Source organism: Abramis brama (assembly GCF_963993115.1).
Source record: "Abramis brama genome assembly, chromosome: 7".
Taxonomy (NCBI): domain Eukaryota; kingdom Metazoa; phylum Chordata; class Actinopteri; order Cypriniformes; family Leuciscidae; genus Abramis; species Abramis brama.
Window position 1 is genome coordinate 13,383,027 of NC_139969.1, and position 24,422 is coordinate 13,407,448.

Here is a 24,422-nt window from a genome sequence, read left to right on the forward strand (position 1 = left end):
TCAGAATATCTTATGTGTTCCATAGAAGAAATAATGCATACAGGATTGGAACAACAGAGAGTAAACAATGACAAAATGTTAATTTTTGAATGAACTTGAATGTCTGAAGCAGCAAATCCACACAGAGGAAACATAAATGAAAAACTTTTTTTTTTTTATTTAGGGGAAAAAACAACAACAGGTTTTTGCTTCCAAACATGAACTTTTTAAGAGTAAACATAGTGCTTGAACTACGGTCACATGCATACCAAGCTCAGCTTTTCAAAAACCCATTTAACAGTATAATAGTCCATATAGGAGACTTGATTTCAGTTACATTTTGAAGAGTGAAAAAGACAAAACAATAAAAAACACTATGAAGACCTCAATCTCTGCCTGCTGTTCCAGCAACCCGGCTATAGAAGTATGCAACAAAGGTTGGGTCCTTTTCCTCTAAGCTGTTCAAAAAGGCATTTCTCTCCTCTTCACTCCATGAATCAAACCACTGAGTCCACAATCTTAACTGGCATTCAAAAATGTTGGGTGGGCGATCATTCACCTGAAATGAAGAGAAAAGAGAATACCTGTGTTAACATACAGATCTGCCCACAAAGCATCTTTTGACATGGATGGATGGAAAAAAAATATAACACCTGTAGTGTGTTGAGCTGGTCTAATAAACTAGACACCTTTCCAGGCACTGCCTTTGAGATCAGATCTTCCAGAAATCGTTGCTTCTGGACAGCGTTCCATCCAAAATACCAACCAAGTACACATCGTTGCTCCTGAAGCGTCACGAAAGTCAGCGGCACAGAGTTTTCTCTGGAGCCCATGTTGAGGGACGTGCAGGACAGAGCTTCCAGACGTTGGGGGACGATGCCTCCTGAGGCAGGGGGAAAGTCTGTGATGGAGACTGGAGGATGGGTTGACCAACCTTGTCCATCAGACATTCCTAACTGTGTAATGGTGTGCTTAGAGACCTGTGTATGGGACAGATCTTCCACTGTAGGGGGCATCATGGATGCATCTGGCTGGCCTGAGCCTTGTAAAGCCTGGTGGAACCAAGCCATTTCTAATAAGGTCAGAAAAATAAGGATTTCAGCAGGCTTGACTTTGATGGTACTAAACAAAACTATAGCGTTAAAAGAAACAGGTTACCTACTTAATGTTGAGCATTTTCATAACTTCATACATAAACTGAAACATTATAAATAAGGTACCTTCATGCATTTTTACATCATACATACATTATTACATCGGTTCAAAGGCTTCGTAAAACTGTTAGCTTTGCATCGTATCATGACTGCAGTTGCTACACTTGTATTCACTTCCTTGTTAAGACGCACTGTGCTTGCTAACGTCAGATTGCTAGCTGACCAAAACAAACGGGTAAACTCCGTTTTAAAACATTACTTGAGTCAGAGTGTCATTTTAAATAAAACGTCACCTTTTCTTAGCTGGATTTGTCACCTTCGGTCAAAAAAGCATGTTGTTACTTTCAAAATCGGAAATTAGAGGGTAAATAATCTCGATTGAGCCGTGAAGCTCAAACGGAGCCGCTCGATGCGTTCTGTTCAATAAACCGCTCGGACACTAGGGGGCTTTGCATGTTGTGATGTCCTATTCGTGAAACAAACCGTTTTTTGTTTTTTTTTGTTTTTTTGGATCGGATCTTTTCACATTGTTCACAAAACTGCGTCTCGCTGCTGACGAAACGTACTGAATGAGTCGTTCATGAAATTTACTGAATCCGTTCACCTTTCGAGTCAACAACTCACCAACTCGTTGAACTGAGAACCGGCTCTTTTGAACCTGTCCGATTCGGAAAAATTAAGAAACGCACTTCGCCTCACTAGGCCATGCTATGCGATACACAAAATCTCAAGATCCGAAATTGCATCTGTTATATTATTAGGCCTATATAGAACATGCTTTAAAAAGGTCAATGTGTTATTAAGACGGTAATAGAGGACACATTCAGCATACATCTTATTGATGATGCACACAAGAATATAAACAATATAAACGCACAGCCTTAATGGATTTATGTTAAAAAGGAAAATGAAATAAAATTATGTAAAAGAATACATGTTTATTGCCTGTGTTACTTTGTAAAACATCAAACAACTTTGATGTTTTCTGTCTGAGCTTCCACCCCGCCTCTTCCGGAAGCGCTCGTGGCGCGCTGACGTCGGTGAGGAAGGCGTTGCGGTCCGCGCGAGCTACAGAACGAGCGAAGGGAATCAAGATGGCGGACCTCGAAGACGTTACGCTGGACGGGAGGCCGCTCCATTCGCTCCGGGTAGCGGATTTGAAAGCGGCGTTGGAAGAGAGAGGGCTTCCGAAAAGCGGGCAGAAGAATGCTCTCATCAAGAGGCTCAAAGGGGTGAGTGGGAGTTGCTGTTTTCTCTGCTCCGCAGAGTCCGAAGACCGTGATTCGGAGGCCGAGCGTCGGTGGTCTCGCTAGCTGCTAGCGCGCACTAGCTGGGGTGCTCATGCAGTTTGTAGTGTGTCATCATGCCCCCCCACTGTTGCCTGTTTGTGTGTATGTGTGTGACATGCAAAAGCGGCGTTTATTTTCTATACATGTGAGTTTTGGGATGGAGCAGGCGTCGCTAAGGGTTCAGGGCGATGCGGTTGTGTTTACAAGTCTCTGGATGGCTGTGAACTGTGTTTTTTTTTTAAGTTGTCGGCGGGTTCGCGCTTTGTTAGTGCATAAGGTGTTGGGGGGTGGGGGTTATTTGACGGGGGCGCGCTTACTAAAAAGTCCTTCAAATATTACGTTTTTATAAGATTAAACACGGGTTACCCCTTGAATATCATGTGCTTTTGTTGAAATAAACACTGAGGTCGCATCGCAGTTGCTTTGCGTCGGTGGGAGGATTTGATTGATTGATGTGCCGCGCAGCAGTTGCTTTGAAGTTTGATCTGAAAGTTACTGTTACTGAACAGATGTAAACATATGTCTGTCTGTCAATTTTCTGATTGGATTCTTTATTGTCTTATTTCGTGCACTTTCTTATTTGATGTATGATGAAATCAAAAGGTAAATAAATCTATGTGCTTGATTTATTAATAATCCGTAAACAATCACTGAATCGGTACATGATTTCTTTTTGCATTTTTACTGCCTTTATTATTAGATCGTACGCTCTGATCCAGACAAACCTCAAATATTCATGAATAATCACTTTTGACCACTACTGTACATAAGCAGTTATGTCCGGCCTAGATAAAATTGACATCTCATACAGAATATTAAAAATGTGTAAAATATTTTGTGCTACTAAGCATATTGCATAGTTGTGCTTGGAGTCAGTTGTTTTATTTGTAATAATGCAATGAAACAATCCAAATTATGCGGACATAATTTTTGGCCAGGCTGACAGAAATAAATTATGAACACATGCAAAAACAAGAGAGAACCAATGAAATATTAATAACTAATTATTATTGTCAATCTTCAGAGATTGACCTATGTTGATGTGTTTTTTTTTTATTACAGATACCAATTATTTGTGTTTATGTTCCCGATTTACAGAACCAATATTTATTTATTGTTTTATTTCTGTTTTTGACAATTATAACAACAGCACTGATTCTGAACTGAACAAACTGTTTTATTTAACACTTTTTAAATGCTGTAATTTCTGAAATTTCATTCTCTCCTTGCATACAAACAAAACACACTTCTGCATCAATAAACAAATAAAAAGAGTCTGAAAAAAGTGCAAAAATTAAACTATTTCTTTTAAATAAAATCTTTGATCAGGTAAACAAACAGGGATGGAATAGAGCATGAAAAATAATTCTAACAAATTAAAAAAACGGGACTATCAACTCCCCATAAATATAAGCATTCGTTTTAAACTACAGTTTTAAAAGGTTTATGTTTGATATATAAGCAAAAGAGTGAAGAGAATGGAACACGCTGGAATAAGCAAACATTGTCAGAAAAATAAACAGAACAGTGAATACATCATCGCATTTACCAAGTCCATCTCAATCTGGCATGTTATCAGAATTATTTATAATGTCGGTATAGATGATAAAATACCTGCCGACAGAGCGCTGTTTTTATCTGTGTTTACACAGAAATTCTCTCGCTGAGATAATTAATTAATTTCCACAGAGCTGTAATTATTTAGATGTTTATTAGCTAAATAAATGTTATAGTAGACGTTAATATAATTTAAGGAGTATTAAACAAGTGGATCGTGATAAATATTTCTGAGCCTCAACCCAGTGAGTGAAAGGCATTATGAACGCGACTTCATGAGACTAATGATGAGCATAGACAACAGAGAGAATTAAATTCAGCGCTTTTATTTCCAACATGCACTTACTCATGGCTGTTTTATTTCATTCATGGAAACGTGATTTTTTTATTGGGACAGGACTGTGAGCTTGTCTCTATTTTTTAGCGCCAACTTTAAACTAGGCTACATATCAAGCATTTATGTAACGCATCTTGTTTGTCCATTAAAGGCAGTTATGTTAAATAAAGTTTAATAATTAAGGGAGGCAAGTTTACCTCCTAGTTACTTTACCTCCGAACACTGCTGTTGGCTCATATTGCTCTCTGGTCTTGCACACAATTTTCAAAACGCCCACAAGATGGCACCATTCATAGGTGAATCCGATATTACAAAACCAATACCCGATTATGGGAAAATGCTTAAAGTCCAACTGAAATCAAAATTGAACCTATTTACTTTGTTAGCGCATATTACTAGTCTTGTGGTGAAAATTAATCCATGCAAGTTAATACACAGAAAAAAATTGTTTGCCGTCGTAATCTTTAATCAAAGTCTGAAAAGTTACTTCCGGTCTGGAATGGCGTTCCTTTTCTGATGATGTAGGTTTGACGGCTTGGGTTGGGAAACGCTTAACCACTCCCCTCAAACCGTTAGGCTGCTATGAGAAGAGATGGAGAGGAGGAGTGCTAGAGTAAAACCCTGCCCTCTGTTCAATATTCCGTTTCACTGGGAAATACGTCACAACACTGGAGAAAAGTCGTTTGCAACTTCCGGTTCACGCGGACTTTAAATATGGGGAAAATATCGGTTAAACCGATTATCGGTTGACCTCCAGAGCTCGAATTTCGGTGCGGGTATTGCGCATAATCATTCCCGCAGGTTTCCGACTTATAACGTGGGAAATTCCCGCAAACATTCATTCACTTTAACATGTAGGTTGAATGAGTAAATTAATCCACACAGATTACAAAATGAAATCAGTCGTTTTAAAACTTTCTGCGAGAGAAAATTTCACAAACTGCGCGAGTAACAAAAGCTCGCAAGTAACAAAAGCTATTTTTCGCACTTTAACAGTCAAAAACACACAAAATGATGTCAAAATTCCAGTCTTGGTGTGCATCCTCGTAAACAGTAGGTTATGTCTTAAGCATAAAACGCATGTGACCGTATAATGAAAACAGTAATGGATCCGTGCACTAGCTCTTAAAGTGACAGCAGCCTAATATGTGTCTGTCATTAATTTTGTTGTCAAAACAACAAAAGATGGCTTTCATTTTAAGGAATCAGGATTAATAGCCTATGTATTTAATTTAGTCGGGACTAAAATACTATCCAGTGTTATTTTACATTTGATTACTTTATTCAGTTTCTGTAGTATTTCTTAATACTAGTTTTAGACCTATCCGAAAACATTTTTTTTATTTCCCTTTATTTGTATCTTTATTCTATTGTATTTATTTGTGCTACTTTTTTCAATTTAATTCAAAGATTTAAATCAAGCTTCCTTGTGTAAACTCTTAACAACAAAATCACCCCATTGTAAAAACGCAATGAGTGAGCAAACATTTAGGTGAGATAAATTTAATAAAAAAATTGTCTAACCCCCCCTCCCTCATGTGTCCATGAAGTTAAGAAATATAATCAGCTCTATTGTTTACTTCTACTTGTGCAAAGTGAATGTAGTATAGATAATAAAATGTGTTTGTCATTCTGCATGTGCAACAGGCTCTTATGTTGGAGAACCTTCAGAAAACCTCCACTCATCACATTGGCCTGCAGCCTAACTCCCGGGTGAGCCAAACTGAGATGTTTTACATTAGAAATAAGCATGTTACTGTTTGTTCTTGTGTGGATGACTTAACTGCACTATAACAACCGTACCATTTTGGATTACATGTGTGTTTGTTTAGATTGGGGAGGAGATGAGTCAGAACAGCTTCATTAAACAGTACCTGGCCAAACAGCAAGAGCTTCTCAGGCAGCGATTGGAGAGAGAGGCACGAGAGGCAGCTGAAACTGATGGTGAGTATCTGAAACCAAATAACGCTAATAAACTTAAATTGTACCTGTGTGTGTGTGTTTAAGCTAAATGTGTATAACAATGATGTTAGCCAACACAAATGCTGCATCATTGTATAAATAGGGGTGAAAGTGAACTGTAGAAACACTGTTGACTCTAAAATGTAGAAGAACATTCAACATATGCTAACATGTAGTTTTTGTTAATATGCGGAACGTTTTGGTATTATATAGTGATGTGGACATGCCAAATCTGTTTTGATTTGAGAATTGTAGAACATGGTTGTCTATTCTACATCATGAAATTGATATATATATTATCATCAGTAGCGGGCGGTGCATTTCACACCTAGGCCTTCAGTGGTGTCCTACCTGAATTAATTCCACCTCTCAATACGCTTTTAATAGCGACTCTTTATAATTGTTGTGATATTGCTGTTTTATTTTGCACCGGCAGTTATAGGGTTAATGCGGTGAGTTCGGAAAAGGCCGGGTAGAGAGAAACGAGGCTGGTGTGTTTGTGTACAGTTTTTCTTGCGTTCCGATTAAAAAGTTCAGAAACGGAGCCTCCCTTGTCTGTCGTTTTTCAGACATTACAATAGTATGAATGTTTGAAAAAAAAAGTTTCGATCATAAATTTACAAGAAAAATTAAGAAGAAAATCATATTCAACACGGAAAAAACGTGTACAAAAATAAGCATTCTACTCACCAAAACTACTGATTATTTTTACACAATCCATCCTAATTTCTTTACTCAAGTAGACTTCAATTACTCTGTTGTACAGGTTATCTGTGCATTTCAGTTCCAACAAGAAGTCTTTTCTATCGAGGCTAATACTGAAAGTCGAGTCTGTCTCGTCAAATTTCTGGCTTAAGTTTTAATTTGCTTTAGGGCTGAGAGAATGTCCGCTCGACAGAAGCAGTGGACACAGGGACAGTAACCGCCAAACATGACGATGTGTACAGCTGCCCCATGCTCTCACCCAGATTTTTTTAAGGAAATCAATGAGATCCGCCTTCAAAATCAGACATGGCATACATTACAGTCAGTTAATTCTGTTTTTACCCGGATAAATTGAATAGAGTTCCGTGACGTTTTGCGTTAAGCCGGATAAGGCTGAATAAGGGATTTTTTTTTTCCGGTAGGTTTGAAACAGCTGAGGGTCGAGGAGGGAGAGAGACATTAATTTGTGGGTTGAAAAACTATTAAATCTACAGGAATACATTTAGTTTATGCAGTTCGCTACAGATGCGGTTAGCTAGCTCTGACTACTAGTAATAGTATGCGCTCTGACCATCAATCAAAGGACGTGAAAATGCCAACGTTATTGTACGCCTGCTAGATGGCCCCGGTGCCAAAGACATAATAAATACATAAACGCCCTACTGACCGCTTTCGAACGTTGCTGCGATACGTCAACGGGTCCGCTATATTGCTGAGGGCAAGACTGCGCTGTAAACAAATGCAAGTACCGGTAAATGGGTGAGCTGTGTTTTTTCTGGATAAAAACAAAAATAACGTTTAACCGATTTCAGTGGTTTGTACGTGGTGTACAAAAAGTTCCATCTCTAGTTATTTAAAATCTTGATAGTTAGACTTATAAAATATTTTTTTAATTGATTGATTGATTGATGTAGTATTTAGATTTGAAGTAAAGAAAATAATTCAATTTATATTTTCTTCATATGAAATGATGGGAGATTATAATTCTGTATATACCAATAAATTAAATCTTTGTACAGTAACTTTGTTCACTTTGTAATTTTGTTTCTATTTTTTTTTTCTGAAATACATTTTAAATTATACAAAATTCCTGAAATACTAATTTTTTTTAAAACATTTTATTTCAGTAAATGTACTGTTTAGACCTGAAATGGCTGTGGACATGTCTATTATCACTTGATTCAAGCCATTAATAATTAGGACTTCATCATTTATTAATTTTTTTTTTTTAGGAACAGACCATGAAGATCACACAGAGGCCAATGACAGTATCTGTACTGCCCCTAACCAGGTTAGAAATATTATCAATCCTCTGCTTCTACAGTGTTTGCTCAAGTTTGGACCATGAATTCTTACAAAATTAATATTTTGGGTAACACTTTATTTTACAGTGTCCTTGTTACATATGTTACATGTACTTATAATAGTATTAACAGTTAATTATGCATATTTACATGCAACTAACCCTCAACCAAACCCTAATCCTACCCTTACTCTATAGTAAGTACATGCACTTAATTAATATTACTCAGTACTTAAATATATAATTACGCTGTAACAATGACACCGTAAAATAAAGTGTAACCATATTTTGTTTGTAGTCATGCAAGGTAAAGAACATTTTTAATTATTTGGACATCTGTTGCATGGCCTGAACTTACCTTCCATGTCCAACACATGTATTTCCACCAGGATGTTGCTCCCTCCTTAGTCGACCAACACAAAGGAGGTACAGCAGTTGGGGTGACTGCGAGTGAGAGTGATGAGCTCAAAGAAAAAGAAACACCCGGGCAGCCGTCCCCCTCCGCTCCTGCCCAGCCTGGCGCAATAGCCTCTTTGTCGGTGCGGGTTGTTGGTGAAAGAGGACCGACTTCAAGCCATGTAATGGCTGACAGTGATGATGACAGTGAAGGTGGGGATGACAATGATGGAAAAGAGGAAGAGTGGAACGCCAAAGCTCAACGGAGTCGTCGAGCACAGCCTCCAAAAAGCCAACCGGTGAGGGAAAGATCTGGTGGCTCACAGCAACAGCAGCAGCCACCCCCCCAACATATACCTTTACTTTCACAGCAGCTCAGACAGCCCACTCCTCCCCCATCTCCTCCTCCTGAACTCTCTTTCCCACTCCCAGACACCCCTAAACAGAGCCCCCCTAGTCCTGGAGAGCCCCCGTCTAGGCAGCGCATATCTAGCTCTTCGAGCTCTGGTAGTTCCAGTAGTGACAGCCGTAGCAGTAGCCCTGAACCAGCTGGGGACTCCACAGAACGCAGACCAGGCCCATTGACCTTACTGGCACGCAAAATGGCATCTGAGGGAGCTTTCTCTGGGGCGGGAAAGCGTGATAGGGAGGGAATTGATGGACAGAGAAGCCACCAAGAGGGAGTTGTGTCCGCAATTACCCACACAGCTAATGCAGCGTCAGTTCTGTCATACCCTAGTTCAGTGATCTCCAACCAAGGTGTTAGTGTTGTTAGGACAGCGGTGACGGAGGAGAGTGATGGCACGAAGCAGGATGAGGGTAGTCATCTTTTATGGGAGCAAGAAAACAAAAAGAGGGAAAGGCAAGGGAAACAAGGAAGGCTGAGAGCCCTGGAGAAGGAGAGAGAGGAAAGGGAGAAGTTATTGGAACAAGAACGAGCACGAGTTTTGGAACGGGAAAGACTGGAACGAGAAGAAGCTCTGAAACAGGAGAAGGAGAGGGCTTTACAGCGAGAAAGGGAAGAGAAAGAAAAGGCCTTACAGCGGGAGAGAGAAGAGAGGGAGAGGTTGGAGAGAGAACAAGCTTTGGAACGAGAGAAACAAGAAAAGGAGAGACTAGAGAAAGAGAGGCAGGAAGCTTTAGAGCAAGAGAGATTGGAGAAAGAGAGGCTTGAGAAAGAAAGACAAGAACGAGAACAAGCCTTAGAGAGGGAGAGACTCGAGAAAGAAAGACAACAACAAGCTCTAGAGGAGGAGAGATTGGAGAGAGAGCGGCTTGAGAAGGAAAGACAAGAACAAGAACGAGCTCTAGAGAGGGAGAGATTGGAGAGAGAGCGGCTTGAGAAGGAAAGACAAGAACAAGAACGAGCCTTAGAGAGGGAGAGATTGGAGAGAGAGCGGCTTGAGAAGGAAAGACAAGAACGAGAACAAGCTCTAGAGAGGGAGAGATTGGAGAGTGAGCGGCTTGAAAAGGAAAGACAAGAACGAGAACGCGCTCTAGAGAGAGAGAGATTGGAGAGAGAGCGGCTTGAGAAGGAAAGACAAGAGCGAGAACAAGCTCTAGAGAGGGAGAGATTGGAGAGAGAGCGGCTTGAAAAGGAAAGACAAGAACAAGAACGAGCTCTAGAGAGGGAGAGATTGGAGAGAGAACGGCTTGAGAAGGAAAGACAAGAACGAGAACAAGCCTTAGAGAGGGAGAGACTCGAGAAAGAGAGACAAGAACGAGAACAAGCTCTAGAGAGGGAGCGTCTTGAGAAGGAAAGACAAGAGCGAGAACAAGCTCTAGAGAGAGAGAGATTGGAGAGAGAGCGGCTTGAGAAGAAAAGGGAAGAACGAGAGCAAGCTTTGGAACGAGAAAGACAGGAAAGAGAAAAGGCTCTTGAGAGGGAGAGGCAGGAGAAAGAAAGGCAAGAAAGAGAGCAAGCTTTAGAGAGAGAGAGACTGGAAAGAGATGCTGCTTTGGAGAAAGCGAGACAAGAAATTGAGAGGGCCAAAGAACAAGAAAGGCTGGAGAGAGAGAGGGCTTTGGAAAGAGAAAAACACGAAAGAGAAGCTGCTCTGGAACGCAAGAGGCAGGAGCGAGAAAGGCTTGAAAAGGAGAAAGCTTTGGAAGAAGAGCATGAAAGAGAAGTGCATAGAAAAGCAGAGCAAGAGCGAGTGTTGAAAAAACAGAGAGAGGAGCAGGAGACTGCTTTAAAAGAAGAGAAGCAGAGAGCCTTGGAGGAGAGGGAAAGACTTTTGGAGCAAAAAAGAGTGCAGGAGGAGAAAGAAAAGGCTTTGAAACACGAAAAAAAGGAGGAACAAGAGAAGGAAAGTCATCTTCCTCCATGGAAGCGTGGTCGTGATATCGGTGGTTTCTCGAGTCCATCGGAGAAGACAGACGAAAGTAAGGCTGGGGAACCACAAAGCGCCAGCAAAGATGCTCAATCTTCAGAGTCTGTCCCACAAAAGTCACCCACACTTGCAACACCACCATCCCCTCAATCTTCCTCCAAGAAGTCCCGCTTCCTTAGAGATGCCCCTGTGACAGTTCCTCTCCCATGCTCGCCAACGTCTGTGCTGAAGAGACCTCGTACTTTCTCAGACAGCCCGATGTCACAAGCCCCCTCAATTCCATTAGCATCTAAACCTGAGGAACCGGTGCAAGAAGATGCTCAGCCCCCTCAAACATCAGTCCTTGTTGCAGCACCCCATGAGTTTGAGAGCAAGACCCCCAAGGTGGCCACCCAACAACATGCACCACAAGAGGAAGAGAAGATGGAGACATCAAAGAACAGCGTGGCAAGCAAAGACACTAAACATGAGATGTTCAGAAGAACTCAGGATGAGAAGAAAAGAGGAAGGGAAAGGGTAAAGAAGGAGGTGGAGAAAAAAGAAAGGAAATCATCATCATCTAGCGATTCCTCTTCATCCGACTCAGATTCTGGGTCTTCATCCTCCTCGCGCTCCTCCAGTTCATCATCATCATCATCAGAGGAGGAGAAAAGTCGTTCCACTTCAGGTGGTAGGAGGGTGAGTTGTTCAAATGTTCCTCGTCTTTTTGTCAGTCTTGCTCTCTCTCTCTCTCTTTTTAAACACTTTAAAGACATCGCCCATGAGTATAGTAATCGTCAAGTGTCAAAATTGATCAAATTACATGCTTCTCAAATAGCTTCAGCCAGCTGTGTTACAATAAGTGGCCAAAGAACTCAAGAGCATTAGAGAGCTGGCATAGTTAACTTAAGACTGATTGCCTGAGCTATTAAGATTTTTAATTTCATGACCATTTTCGAACCATTGTCAGTTGTTTTGTCTTTTGCTTTCCTCTACATGTGTAAATTAAACTTCTAATACTGAGTTACTGAGTCAGATGCTCACAAAGCAAACAAATGTCCACTTACAATGGAACTCTATGAGGCCAATATGGGGTGTTTTGCCCCATAGACTTGGATTTTTTTTTATACTAATTGCAAAGAAAATAGTTGAAATATTCTGTTATAATTGAGCTAAAGTTATATGATGTAACCCAGAACATACTTTTAATTAATGTGTGATAAATAGGCTTTCATTTTGATATAATTTCACTAATTGTTTATAATGCACTTATATTGGATTGAATTGCATTGTATAATGCCTACATGCAACTCTCTTTTATATTCCCACAAAAGCATATCTTAAACATTTACTTTCCATCTTCCTCAGTCTAAACAGGCCCAGAAAGATTCTTCATCTCAACCCACAGAAAAAGTTGGTCAAACTGTGACTGAAAAGCTTCCTACATCCCAGCGCAAAAAACGAGTCTTCACAGAGCAGGAGGAGAAAGATGTTTGCAATGAGGATGTCATCCAAACCAAGGTCAGTAAGCAACCAACTTTTGGTAATATAACTTGGTTCTTAAACCCTGACTTAAGCCTAGTAGCAGTAATTATTATCTTGTACCACTTTCTTTGATTGATATCTGTTTGTCTCAGTCTACTCTAAGAAACTGGCCATAAACATTTTTATATACAGTGCTTTTTCTATACACTTTAGAAACTCTGCCTTGAACAACAAGATGAGAAGAGGGAAACAAGGAGAAAGGACAATATTGAGGAAGATGACACTAACAAAGACACTACCAGGTCTGTCTGTTTTCTACTTTGATTATAGCCTACTTGTTGTGCACCAGAAATGAGGGATTGAATGAAGACATTACTAAGCAGGAAAAAAGGGATGGACATCTAGAGCTGCTGTACAGCCAAAACAATCTTTGTTGCATTCATTTCCTATTATCACTGTAAAGCTGCTTTGAAACAATCTCTATTGTAAAATGCGCTATATAAATGAAGGTGACTTGACTAGATCCAAATTTCAGTTTGGTTGGAGGGTGAGATAAAATATGGTCATTATGAGGTGGTTTAAGATGAAAGCATGTGATTTTACAGTTGTAAGGTCTTTGTTTACAGTGTGAAGTTGGTGAGATGTTTGGGCTGCTCAAGTACTTGTATAGCCTATTTTTTGAACCCAGGAAATGCATTAAAAAACGTATCTTGTCACGTGGAAATAATTAATTGTACCTGTACTGTATAAATATGCAATAAGACGACAAAAACGGAACAATGTTGAATCATCAAAGAACCACAGTGTTTATGCTGTCTGTGCTACAAATAGCTTATTTATAATGGTCTTAGTTTGCACGGATTTGCACATTGCTGTTTTCCACACTTCACAATAGAGCTGCATGATTTTGTTTAAAATAGAGATCACAATTATCTCTAGGTTCTGACAAAAAAAATATTTTTAAAAAGTTGAAATGAATTATTTGATGAGTCACTCATAAAAATGTCACTTGTTTCATGACTGGATTAATCAGTGTTTTTGAATGAATCTCTTGAATGAACGATTTAATGAAATTCATTTAAGTCACTTGTTGCCACCTACTGGTGTAACAATGTAATTGATACAATCTTTATTTGAAGTTATTTTCAAAAGGTGATTTATTATAATTTGATATCTACCTTAGACATCAGTGTTTATATCTTAACTATAAATGTTTATCCCAGTACTTATGTGATAATTTGAGTTATGGTATTGGTAACACTGAAATGATGCTACTGTGTGGTTGAAAACTGAAGCTGTTTCATACCTTTCCATGACATCTGCTCTCTCTGGATCAGCTGCAGCGCCAACGCAGATCTGAATGTTCGCTGTCATCAGACTTGTCAAAGCTTTAATAGACAAAGGTGAATCGGATTAAGATTGCTTCAGTTTTTGAATCTAGATCACAATCTTTTAATGATTAATCTTGCAGCTCTACTTCAGATATTAAATACATCATCTTTGTAGCCTGGAACAAAATTTTAGACCATAGAATTTCACGTTTTTTATGGACTAATAAAGAAACCAAATACAACGTATAAAACTAGAAAACACTTATCTAACGAAGTTAAATATTTTGTATTTTGCTACGAAACTGAAGATTTAATTAAATAAAATAAATCAGCGAGTCATTTTTCAACAGCTTGTTATACATGTTCGAACAAACCGATTCACCTCAAACGATTTGGACTTTCCAAGGCGATACAATACAACACCACAGTTTTGCTCTGTTTTGAACAGTTGCTATTGCGCTACTAATGTAGTTAAGTTAGTAGCGTCTCTAGTTTGTTTGTTCCTCCCCAAAACGGCACATAGCTTTACTGGCTTATTTTGAGAGCGCGTTATTGAAGTATGTGTGGATTACTGACAGGCAATCAGTGCGGCTGCCTCTCAGCCGGTGATAATGGGGTCCTGCTGCAGTGAGTCTCGCGCACCTCCCTTTCTCTCATCCAAACATGGCTTTACTGCGCGTTTGACCAATAACACGGGGCTCAAGGTGGCCCGTTAGTTTTGGACGAGCGTTTTTCAATGAATTCGCGAAGTCCCGTCCGTTTGTAGCCATTAGGGAGGCGCTGATAGGTGCGTGATCTCACTGTGCATTGTGCTGCTCATCGGGGAGGAAAGAGAAGATGCTCAGCGCTACGCTCATGTACTCGCGTCCCACAATGCGGCGGAGCGTTGTTTGTCTTATGCATCTTTATGTGCTAGCGATATGTTAGTATCAGGGCGCACTTTATTTGAATCGACTAGTATTTTTGATAGTTTTGTCGGCCGTTCGAACGATCTAAAAGGGAATGAGAGTAAAACAGTGACGCCTCGCCACGCGTGTCACTCCACTCTGCGGGATGAGCTCTGATATGTAGCCTGGAGCTTTAATTGAAAAGGTCAATGAGAAACTGGATTAGCAAGGTTATAGATACAGCCCAGAATTCCCGATCCTTCTTTCTGGAGCTCTTGTTTGTTTTTAAAGCAGGCCTGTTGTTGCGAGTGTTTGTAGAGGTGATTGATCAGTCTCTGTTTTGGCGGTAGTGGATAATGTAGGGATTACAACAAGATCTGTGTTTCAGGATACACAGTTTCTTTTTAGGCATCTAAAATTATCCTTTTTTTCCCCCCACATCTGGAATTGACAGTGAATCTGACTGAGCAGATTAGGAACGTGTTCTTTTAAAAGTGTCACTTAAAGGGACAGTTCACCCAAAAATCGAAATGATGTCATCATTTATTCACTCTAATGTTTCAACCTGCATGACTTTTTTTTTCTTAAGTGGAGCAAAAGATGAGATGTTAGGCAGAATATTAACTGCAGTCACCATGCACTTTTCATTGCATATTTTACATACAATGAAAGTGAATGGTGACTGAGACTGTCTAACATTGTGTTGGGGGTGAGTAAATGACTTTTCATTCCTTTAAATTCCAAAAACACCTTTACTGGTGGGGGCTTTTTACTGTGGCTTTTGCAAATTTTAATGACTTATATTTACATACCACATTTTCCCCTGTTCTCTTTGCACCTGTCTTTCTTAGAAGTGAGGTGAAGGAGGCTGTCATGGCGGAGCCTGAGAAGGTTCCAGAGAGCAGTGAGGAGGTAAGAGTGCAGTGTGCTAGGCTGACCCATCTCTACCATTCGCCAGATATCCTCCACATAAAGAGGCAAACAACATTTTATAAAGGGCTGTCACCCTTCCCCCTAATTCAATCCAAATTAATTATTGTTACAGGTATATGCAGGCATTACTAAGCACCTGTATGTAGTTAAAATCTGGTCACATGCTAATTTAGCAGCTCTATGTTTTGTTTGCCCTCTTTGTGGTCACAGATGATGTTTTGTGAACCTTTGCTGAAGCTGTCATAGACAGAAACAGCAGGGGGCACTCTGTCACTTTGGCTGATGTTTAAAACCCCCTTGATTGCTTTGTTGTAAAGGTGCTCATGACTCTTCCATTGCCCTTATTGGTACCTGCATACAACTACTACTACTACTACTACTTCTACTACAGCACCTGTTCCACTGTCTCCAAGTGCCATGGCTTTACCTGATAAGCCTTGAGTCTGCTCTGAAGTGCAACACACCTGGCAAAAATGGCCACATTTCCAGAATGGCGTTGACTGGAAGCATCTGTTGATTGGACTGATAATGAAAGGCTGTGTAATGTGGGTTTGACGAATCGTGTGAAAAGTGTCTCATGAGCCTGTGTCAGTTTGGCTCAAGATGGCGGCAAGTGTGGAAAAGAAGTTGTAAGAAACCGTAAGCAGATACATGGACTTCTTTCAGGACTGTGTGATGTGACTTTTTGCTTTAAATGGAGACGTTTTCCAGTGATTGTTCCAGTTGCTCGCTATATCATGGGACTAGTTTTTCTGTTTATCCTGCAAAGAAAACATGTTTTCTTTATTCCCAAGGAAACGTTGGACCCTTATTGCACTGCTGCCTTGACGGCTGGATGTGCTGGATTTTACAGCTTTCTCATTTTCCTGTGGACTATCACAATCAAACTTAACTGTTAGTTTGAAAATGGACTCTGTTTTGCTGTTTTGTGGCTGCTTGACTGAAACCCCTTCATTCAGCCTGAACAGACAAAAACCATGTACAATTGTGGAGCTTCACAAATATATCGGATGAGAGATTGAAGTGCCTCAGACTCGGCAATCTAAAAACATTTTGCAGCAGTTTGTTTGAAAGACTCCACTCACGTTCCAGTTTCATGCCAATATGATGGACTTCGAAAAAGACACTCAGAGCCTCGCAAACTCTACCCACGTTGTTCTACGTGAGCTCTTCTGCCATCCAGCTCTCAGATCTCTGCCCAAACTTCCCAGCCTTCTTTCATTGGACTGTTGTTTCCTAGATACAGTACATACAGACGTGCGATTGGGCCATTCCCTACCCAGTGAAGAACATGTCAATGGTACCGGGAAATAAGTAGTCATTCTCCATTTTCTACTTTAAACGTTTTGCCTAGACAATGCAAATATTTGCCCAGACTCCCTGGTAACCCTAAAATGGAGCTATTGACTACAGGATAAAGAGTAGATATTTATATGTAAGGCCACTTCAGAGCTAATTTAAAGCAATGCTTTATTTTAATTTCCCACTACAGTAACTACCTAAAAGGATATTTCAACCCAAGGGGTGATAGATAACTGCAGCATGGCCTTTAAGAAAGTATTTTGGTGTAAGAGAGGACAAGACCGCATCTTCAGAGCAGAAATAGACCTTTGAAATAGTCAGAAGACCGCTAACCACATTAAGAACATGTACACAGTGGCAGTCTGAAGAGGCGGTCTTTCCTAATAGATTTCCTTTTATTTCTTTAATCAATTACTTGTTGATGGCTCATTCTATTTTGGTCTCTATTTTTCATTCAGTCTTATCTCCCTCATGCATACGCACATTTTCCCCCCCACTGTGAACCTTGTGTTTTTTCCCTATTTATTCTATCTATCTCACCTTTTCCCCTGGCTTGGATGTGTTTATTCTCTTTCAGAGCACCACGCTAAAGACCTTCTCGGCCCGAAAGATCTCTCTCGGCAGTAAGTATTTCCACAGGTTTCCCCTTGAGTGATTAATTTGGAGAGATCTTTCACTGTATTCACTGTTGAAAAGTTTTTGGTTGGTAAGACTTTTAAGAAAAATTCTCAGCAGGGCCGCATTTATTTAATCAAAAATACAGTAAACATTTTTGTAATTTAAAGACTTTTCAATTTTTCTAGAATTTATTCATATGATGGCAAAGCTGAATTTTGAGCAGCCTTTACTTTAGTCTTCATCATTCTAACATGCTGATTTGGTGCTCAAAAATGTTTCTTACTATAAATGTTGAAAACAGTTGTTCTGCTTAAAAGGATAGTTCACCCAAAAATTAAAATGACCTACCCTGTTAATTTACTCACCCTCAGACCATCCATGTACGTAATTTTGGGTGAACTATCCCTTTAATGTTTTTGTTGAAACCATGATAATTTAAGGATTCTTTGAATAGAATGTTCAAAAGAACAGCATTTATTTTCTAGTAGAAAGCATTAAAAAAGTTATAAATGTCGTCTTGATTTTGAGCAATTTAATGCATCCCTGCTTAATACAAGTATTAATGTCTATAAAAAAAAAAAAAAAAACTCACTAATCCAAAACTCTTGACCAGTAGTGTATGATTTGATAGAGTTTTAATAACACACAATGTTTATAAAATTGAAATAAAAAAAGACGGCCATATGCTTGCTATCTTCAGGCAGCAAACCGTCTCCCGGGGTGGTGAGTTCGGAAGGGGAAGCAGAGACCGCAAGCAGTGCTAGTGCTGGCAGGAAGAGAAGATGGGGCTCCAGTACAGCTGTCACTGCCAAGAAACCCTCCATCAGTATCACCACAGACTCTTTGAAGGTCAGAGAAATATAAAATAAAAATGAGTTTGAAAGATGATTTAATGCTGAAAAAATGTCTCTCCCAAAAGTCTATTCTTGTCTTGCTTCTCTGATGAACAGTGAATGGTGCCATAATGCAATCCTTACTCTTTACAGTCTTTAATACCAGACATCAAGCCTAGCTTGGGTCAGGAGGCTGTGTTAGACCTGCATCCGGAGGAGATTCATCTCTCTGGGGAAGAGGAAGGAGGAGAGAGGGGTGACCAAGACCTGAAAATTAGACGAACTGTAACACAGGTGCGTGTTGTTCTTCTGCTGTAAGTAAAAGTGTGTTTGATTGCTTACATATGTGTTGGAATAACATTTTGGTAAACACAACAGGTTGTGCCCTCTGACACACAAGAGAATGGACAGAAAGAATCCAAAAGGAGTGAACATGAGGATGAGGAAGAAAGAAGTGAAGGGCGGGATAGACTTAGCCAGGAGGAAAAAATGGAAGGCTCCAATCAGGTTTCCATGGAGACAGAGCCGTTGTCCCCTTGGCGAGATGTAGATACGAAGACAGGTGAGAAATACAGAAGGAACAAATTCAAATTTATAAGGGTGCTCCGATTGTTCAGGCTCCGATCGTTATTGGTCGATAATAGTTTTATATAATTTGATCAGTTTTATAACGGCTTCAGATGACGCAAAACTCGCAAGACAATTTTTCCATATCTTTTTTTTTTAATATAAAAAAAAATGTAACCTAGCTTTTTAAGGAGGGGGATCTTGAGTAATTGTCTCTGTGTGTGTAGGAACGATAATGTTATTGGCTATTTGTGTTTAGGCATGTTAATTGTTATTGGTATTTTTTTTTATCATATTGCTCCTTAACTTTTATTATTTACTTTTTATACACTCTTCTCTTCTTTATTGTCAAAAGTTAAGCACTTTTGACAATAAGGTTGTTTTTGCTATATAAATAAGTTTAAATTGAAGTAAAATTGCTTCACTACATTCACCGGCCTCATCTGGCAGTTCTACCAGATGTGTGAAAAAGACATTAAATTTGCAACGTCGTTGCAGAGACATTGCAATGACAGCAAGAAACTAGTGCTGTGTGAATTTTGTTATTTATTTTTTTCCTCATAGTGTTGCACTTTCGTTCCTCCCTAAAAGCCCAACCTTAACATCCACATCAGCTAAATCTGTGATTGTTGTAAAATATAGTCTACTGTTGCTAAACTGCAGGACATGCTCGATAATATAGAGTTAATTAAACTGCAGTGTTATACATTTGATTAGCCTACTTTCTGTTGATAAAGACTGTTTTATTTTTTTATTACTACTAATTTCACTGGAAAGCTGTATTTGTTAAACTCTTAAGCTGTTCCTTATCACCTCTAAGAGAGGTAATGGAACATGTTGCTTGCCAATAAATAAAAAGTTGTCAATTCATGATACTTTCTAATCTTATCTTTCTTAAATTTATTATCTAATTTTACTACTTAAAGAGGTAGGGTATGGGATTTGCAAAACGGCCGGCAGATTTTGAAAATACACGGTCCTACCTTCTTTCCTCCAACGCTGGCCCTGACTCCACCCATTCGAAGAACATGGACGCGCAATCATGCGCGAGGGGGAGGGGATTATGGTACGACCGTTTGATTGACGAACTTACTGTCCAATGATTCTAGGTAGTCTTGGAAATGATTGGCTGGAGTTTTTCAATTCCTGCCCGTTCCACAGATGATTAAATTGCTTAAAGGGTTAGTTCACCCAAAAATGAAAATTCTGTCAGTAATTACTCACCCTCAAGTTGTTCCAACCGCGTAAGACCTTCGTTCATCTTCGGAACATAAATTAAGATATTTTTGATGAAATCTGAGTGCTGGATCACTTCTCCATAGGCTGCTAGGTGACCGAAACTTGCTGGCCCAGAAAAGTTATTAAAGAGATTGTTAATATAGTCCAAGTGACTACAGTGGCTCAATCTTAAGTATATCAAGCGATGAGAATACTTTTTGTGCGCAAAAACAAACAAAAATAACGACTTTATTCCACTATTCATTTCCTTCTCTCTGGGCCTCGTAGTGTTTTTGCGCTGCGTGTCTGTGTTGCACGTCAACACGCATCACACACATGACCAGCGTCGGCCAATTGTGAGCCTACGTGGTGACGTGTAACACAGACGCGCAACGCAAAAACACTACGTGTACCAACTAGAGGCCCAGAGAGAAGGAAATGAATAGTGGAATAAAGTTGTTATTTTTGTTTGTTTTTGCGCACAAAAAGTATTTTCGTCGCTTGATATACTTAAGATTGAGCCACTGTAGTCACTTGGACTATATTAACGATCTCTTTAATAACTTTTCTGGGCCAGCAAGTTTCGGTCACCTAGCAGCCTATGGAGAAGTGATCCAGCACTCAGATTTCATCAAAAATATCTTAATTTGTGTTCCGAAGATGAACGAAGGTCTTACGCGGTTGGAACAACATGAGGGTGAGTAATTACTGACAGAATTTTCATTTTTGGGTGAACTAACCCTTTAATTTTCATTTCAGTGCTTCTAACTCAGTGGCTGTAAGTGGGTTAGGAATAGGATTTCAAGTGATTTTGAAAAAATGGACAAAAAAGAGAATCGCATACCCCACCTTTAACAGACATTAGCCGCTTTCCGACCAAGTAGTTAAAGGAACTTAGTTATAGGAACTGTCCACTTCTAAACAGTTCTATGAACTACTCTCCCCCAAACTCGGTTTTGCTGTTTGCGTTCGCACTGGCCAAGTGGCCATAGGAACTGGTAGGAGGGGTAAGGGAGTGACGCAAGCACGGTGACTTTTTTATTTTGACGGTGCGACGGACCTTTATTTTGGCGGCGCTGAGAACGCCAGAGCAAACAATGCTCACATTCTCTGTGTTCATTAGTTAGCGATCTGTCTAACAGTACTGTTTAATATGTTACTAGATAGAACTGTTATAGAAAGTAGACAGTATATGAAAAAAAGGTTATTAGCCTATGCCGTGTGGTTGATGTCCAGTGTTGCTAGCTGAGCAGATAAACATAATCATGTTTGGCTTGGTCCCCTGAAAAAGTTGTTGGATTTTCTCTTCAGCAAAAATGTTTAGAGACGCATCTATCACTGTTTTCCATGTTTGTATAGTTAGTTTCTGGAGTAAATATATAGGCTATAATCTGTGTGTTTACATATAGCTGTTCCGCGTGCGTTCGGTCAATCAGCGTACACTAACGTCACGGGTAGTTCCTAGAACTAAAACCGTTCCTAGTTCCTGCGGTGCGAACACGCCGACATCTGGGTACTTTAGCCAATAGTTCTAGGAACTGTGAAAAGGTTCCTCCGGTCGGAAAGCGGCTATTAAGAATAGCTAAATAACTGCCATGGGTCTATTTGAGGCCTTCTATTTATGTAGTAGTAGGATTTATTTTGGTGATCGGTATCAGACGATCCTGCTTTCAGTGATTGGCCCCAAAAGTCCTGATCGGAGCACCCTTACAACTTTTAAGTGCAGTATTGTGAAATTTAAGTTTTGGATAAAAAAAATCTGATATGGGGTTCTCACTCTTTTATCCTGTTTTTTTCCCCTGCTTAGTCGCTCCCAGTGACACGCTGATTCGGCGTTCGATTAGTCAGCAGAAGTCGGGAGTGAGTATCACCATTGATGACCCTGTCCGTACAGCCAAACAACCCTCTCCTCCTCGTGGCAAGCTGTCTAACATTGTCCATGTCTGCAACCTGGTACGTCTACACACACACACACACACACACACACACACACACACACACACACACACACGCACACACACACACACACACATTGATGATTCTGGAAATGTTTTAATAAGCTAAAGATGCTACATGCATACAGTTTTAGCTGTGCCTGTGTCATTGTCCCAGGTTTAGTGACCTAAGACTTGCTTTGTGATGTTTCTAAGGTGAGGCCGTTTACCCTGGGGCAGCTGAAGGAGCTGTTGAACCGCACAGGGACTTTAGTGGAGGAAGGTTTCTGGATTGACAAGATCAAATCTCACTGTTACGTCACAGTAAGTCTCTTCCCTGCATCCCTCTGGATTTATTTTGTGTTTTTTTTTTTTTTTCTTACCTTTCACCATCTTTGCTTTCACTCAGTACTCAAATGCAGAAGAGGCGATGGCCACTCGAACAGCATTACACGGGGTTAAATGGCCCCAGAGTAACCCTAAGTTCCTCAGTGTTGACTTCTGCATGCAAGAGGAGGTAAGGTTTTTTTTTTTTTTTTTTCATCTGCTGAATTTAATCTTTTTTGTTTGTTTTTTTCTATGAAAACTAATTCCCTTTCATTCCTGGTACATCTTATCAGGTGGACTTCCACAGGGGTTTGGGTCCAGCAGGAGAAAAGCCACCAGAGGAGCCCCGTGGGGCGGCAGCCGCTGGACCTGGCCGTCCGGTACCCTTGCCTCTCCTACCGGAGCGTGACCAGTGGGCAGAACGAGAGAGGGAAATGGAAAGGAGGGAGAAATCGCGTGCAGAAAGGGAATGGGACAGAGATAAGGTGAGGGACTTCAGCAAACCTGGAGAGGAAGCTGGTGCCAGAAGATCACGTTCACGAGATCGTGAGAGGAGGCGCAAGGAAAGAGGGAAGAGCAAAGAGAGGAAAACCGATAAGAAGGGTGAGGACAATGTAATCTTTTTTTGCAGGATAGTAACTTCTTATTATTATTTGATATTTAAATGTATTATTATTTTAATTTAAGTATGTTTTATTATTTGTTAATTTCTATTTACATTTGTAAATATGTATTATATAAATTATACTTATTTAAATCGATTACTATTATTATTTGTAAACTTAAATATCTTAAATATTTATATAATATATACATTTATATTTATTATTCTTTTTTTTCTTTTTAGAAAAAGGACCCGAAGAGCCACCCGCTAAACTGCTGGATGACCTCTTCCGCAAAACCAAAGCTGCTCCATGCATATACTGGCTCCCCCTCACTGAGGAGCAGGTACATTTCTTTGCACATTTTAGTTACTTATAAAGTGGAAACGGTAAGGGAAAAAAACTGATTTGATAATACAGTGGTACTCATTACCCACCGCACTTTGAATTGCAGGCAGCACAGAGGGTAGCGGCTCGTGCCGAGCGCATGAGGGAAAGAGAGAAGAGGTGGAAGGAGATGGAAGAGGAGGATAAGAAACGTGAGGAGGAGCACCGGGAGAGGATGAAGACCAGCGGGGCCACTGGAGCGGACGGTGAGAGAGACCGCGACCGAGACAGAGGTCGAGAGAGGGAGCGAGAAGGGGACAAACGGAAGGAGGGATATCGCAGGCCTGGTGGAAACAGTGCAAGCGGGAGCAGGAGGTCCCGAAGCCGCAGCGGCCCTCTGCCCAGAGATCGACGACGCTAAGAGAAGTCTGGAACCGTTCAGTTTGTAACCCCTGTTCTTGTATGTGCTGTAACAGCTCTATGCCTACCTTCCTGAGGACCAACTCAGACTTCATACAAACACACACATGCACACACACTCTGCGTAAAGACACACGGGTGCACACACACACACACATTGGGACCACGTGGTGCTGTGTCTCCATATAGACTCGTCTCAATGTCTCTTGACTGGGCTTAAAGACTCTGGTGTTCATTTCCCCTCCTCAGTGTTAATGGACTTCTGGTATAAGTGGGTCGGACTGCAAGACATTCACCAGGTTTGGTGACGTCCTCTTTCTCCTTCAGTGTAACGTCAACACAGATCTGAAAGAGTGAAGCTGCGTTCAGAAAGAGATGCTCTGAAAGCCTGTAGTGTCACTTACGTTTTCCTCTTCTGTTTTCCTCACATTCCTTGTATCCTTTTTCCCTTCTATTGTCTGCCTTTTATGACCCCTTTGTTTTTACCAGGTTGCCATGGATAATGGGATGCATATTTAACCTTTTCACATTTGGTTTTTAATTTTTTTATCGTTTTAGCATAAAAGCTTAATTTTGTTTTCTTTTAATTTTTTGTTTACTCCTGTAAGTGCTGAATGTACAAATAATAAAAAGGTTACATCTAA

General features: G+C 40.2%; 2 protein-coding genes across 3 annotated transcripts; one reads left to right on the forward strand and one right to left on the reverse strand.

The window, feature by feature from the left end:
- Positions 1-137: 137 nt before the first annotated feature.
- Positions 138-1,567, reverse strand: cUnh14orf119 (chromosome Un C14orf119 homolog). Its single transcript, XM_084118866.1, has 3 exons — positions 1,427-1,567; positions 633-1,051; positions 138-538 (listed from the first exon to the last, which is right to left on the reverse strand). The coding sequence occupies exons 2-3, from the start codon at positions 1,047-1,049 to the stop codon at positions 365-367; spliced, it is 591 nt and encodes a 196-aa protein (XP_083974992.1). The 5' UTR covers positions 1,050-1,051; positions 1,427-1,567; the 3' UTR covers positions 138-364.
- A 184-nt stretch (positions 1,568-1,751) lies between these two features.
- Positions 1,752-24,422, forward strand: acin1a (apoptotic chromatin condensation inducer 1a). Of its 2 annotated transcripts, none has more exons than XM_084118845.1 (18): positions 1,752-2,365; positions 5,964-6,029; positions 6,149-6,260; positions 8,216-8,274; positions 8,676-11,693; positions 12,363-12,515; positions 12,693-12,781; positions 15,549-15,609; positions 17,510-17,555; positions 18,251-18,399; positions 18,537-18,677; positions 18,762-18,945; positions 21,976-22,121; positions 22,319-22,426; positions 22,512-22,619; positions 22,723-23,032; positions 23,277-23,377; positions 23,486-24,422. In XM_084118845.1, the coding sequence occupies exons 1-18, from the start codon at positions 2,228-2,230 to the stop codon at positions 23,777-23,779; spliced, it is 5,283 nt and encodes a 1,760-aa protein (XP_083974971.1). In that variant the 5' UTR covers positions 1,752-2,227; the 3' UTR covers positions 23,780-24,422. The 2 variants fall into 2 exon arrangements, with proteins under 2 accessions (XP_083974971.1, XP_083974972.1); XM_084118846.1 differs by having other exon boundaries at positions 15,552-15,609.

Coding starts and splice junctions, on each gene's coding strand:
- acin1a (XM_084118845.1), top strand. CDS start 2,228: ATGGCGGACCTCGAAGACGTTACGCTGGACGGGAGGCCGCTCCATTCG. Junction 17,556..18,250: donor CCGAAAGATCTCTCTCGGCA/GTAAGTATTTCC, acceptor TGCTATCTTCAG/GCAGCAAACCGTCTCCCGGG. Junction 18,400..18,536: donor TCACCACAGACTCTTTGAAG/GTCAGAGAAATA, acceptor TACTCTTTACAG/TCTTTAATACCAGACATCAA.
- cUnh14orf119 (XM_084118866.1), bottom strand. CDS start 1,049: ATGGCTTGGTTCCACCAGGCTTTACAAGGCTCAGGCCAGCCAGATGCA. Junction 539..632: donor ACCAGCTCAACACACTACAG/GTGTTATATTTT, acceptor TCTTCATTTCAG/GTGAATGATCGCCCACCCAA.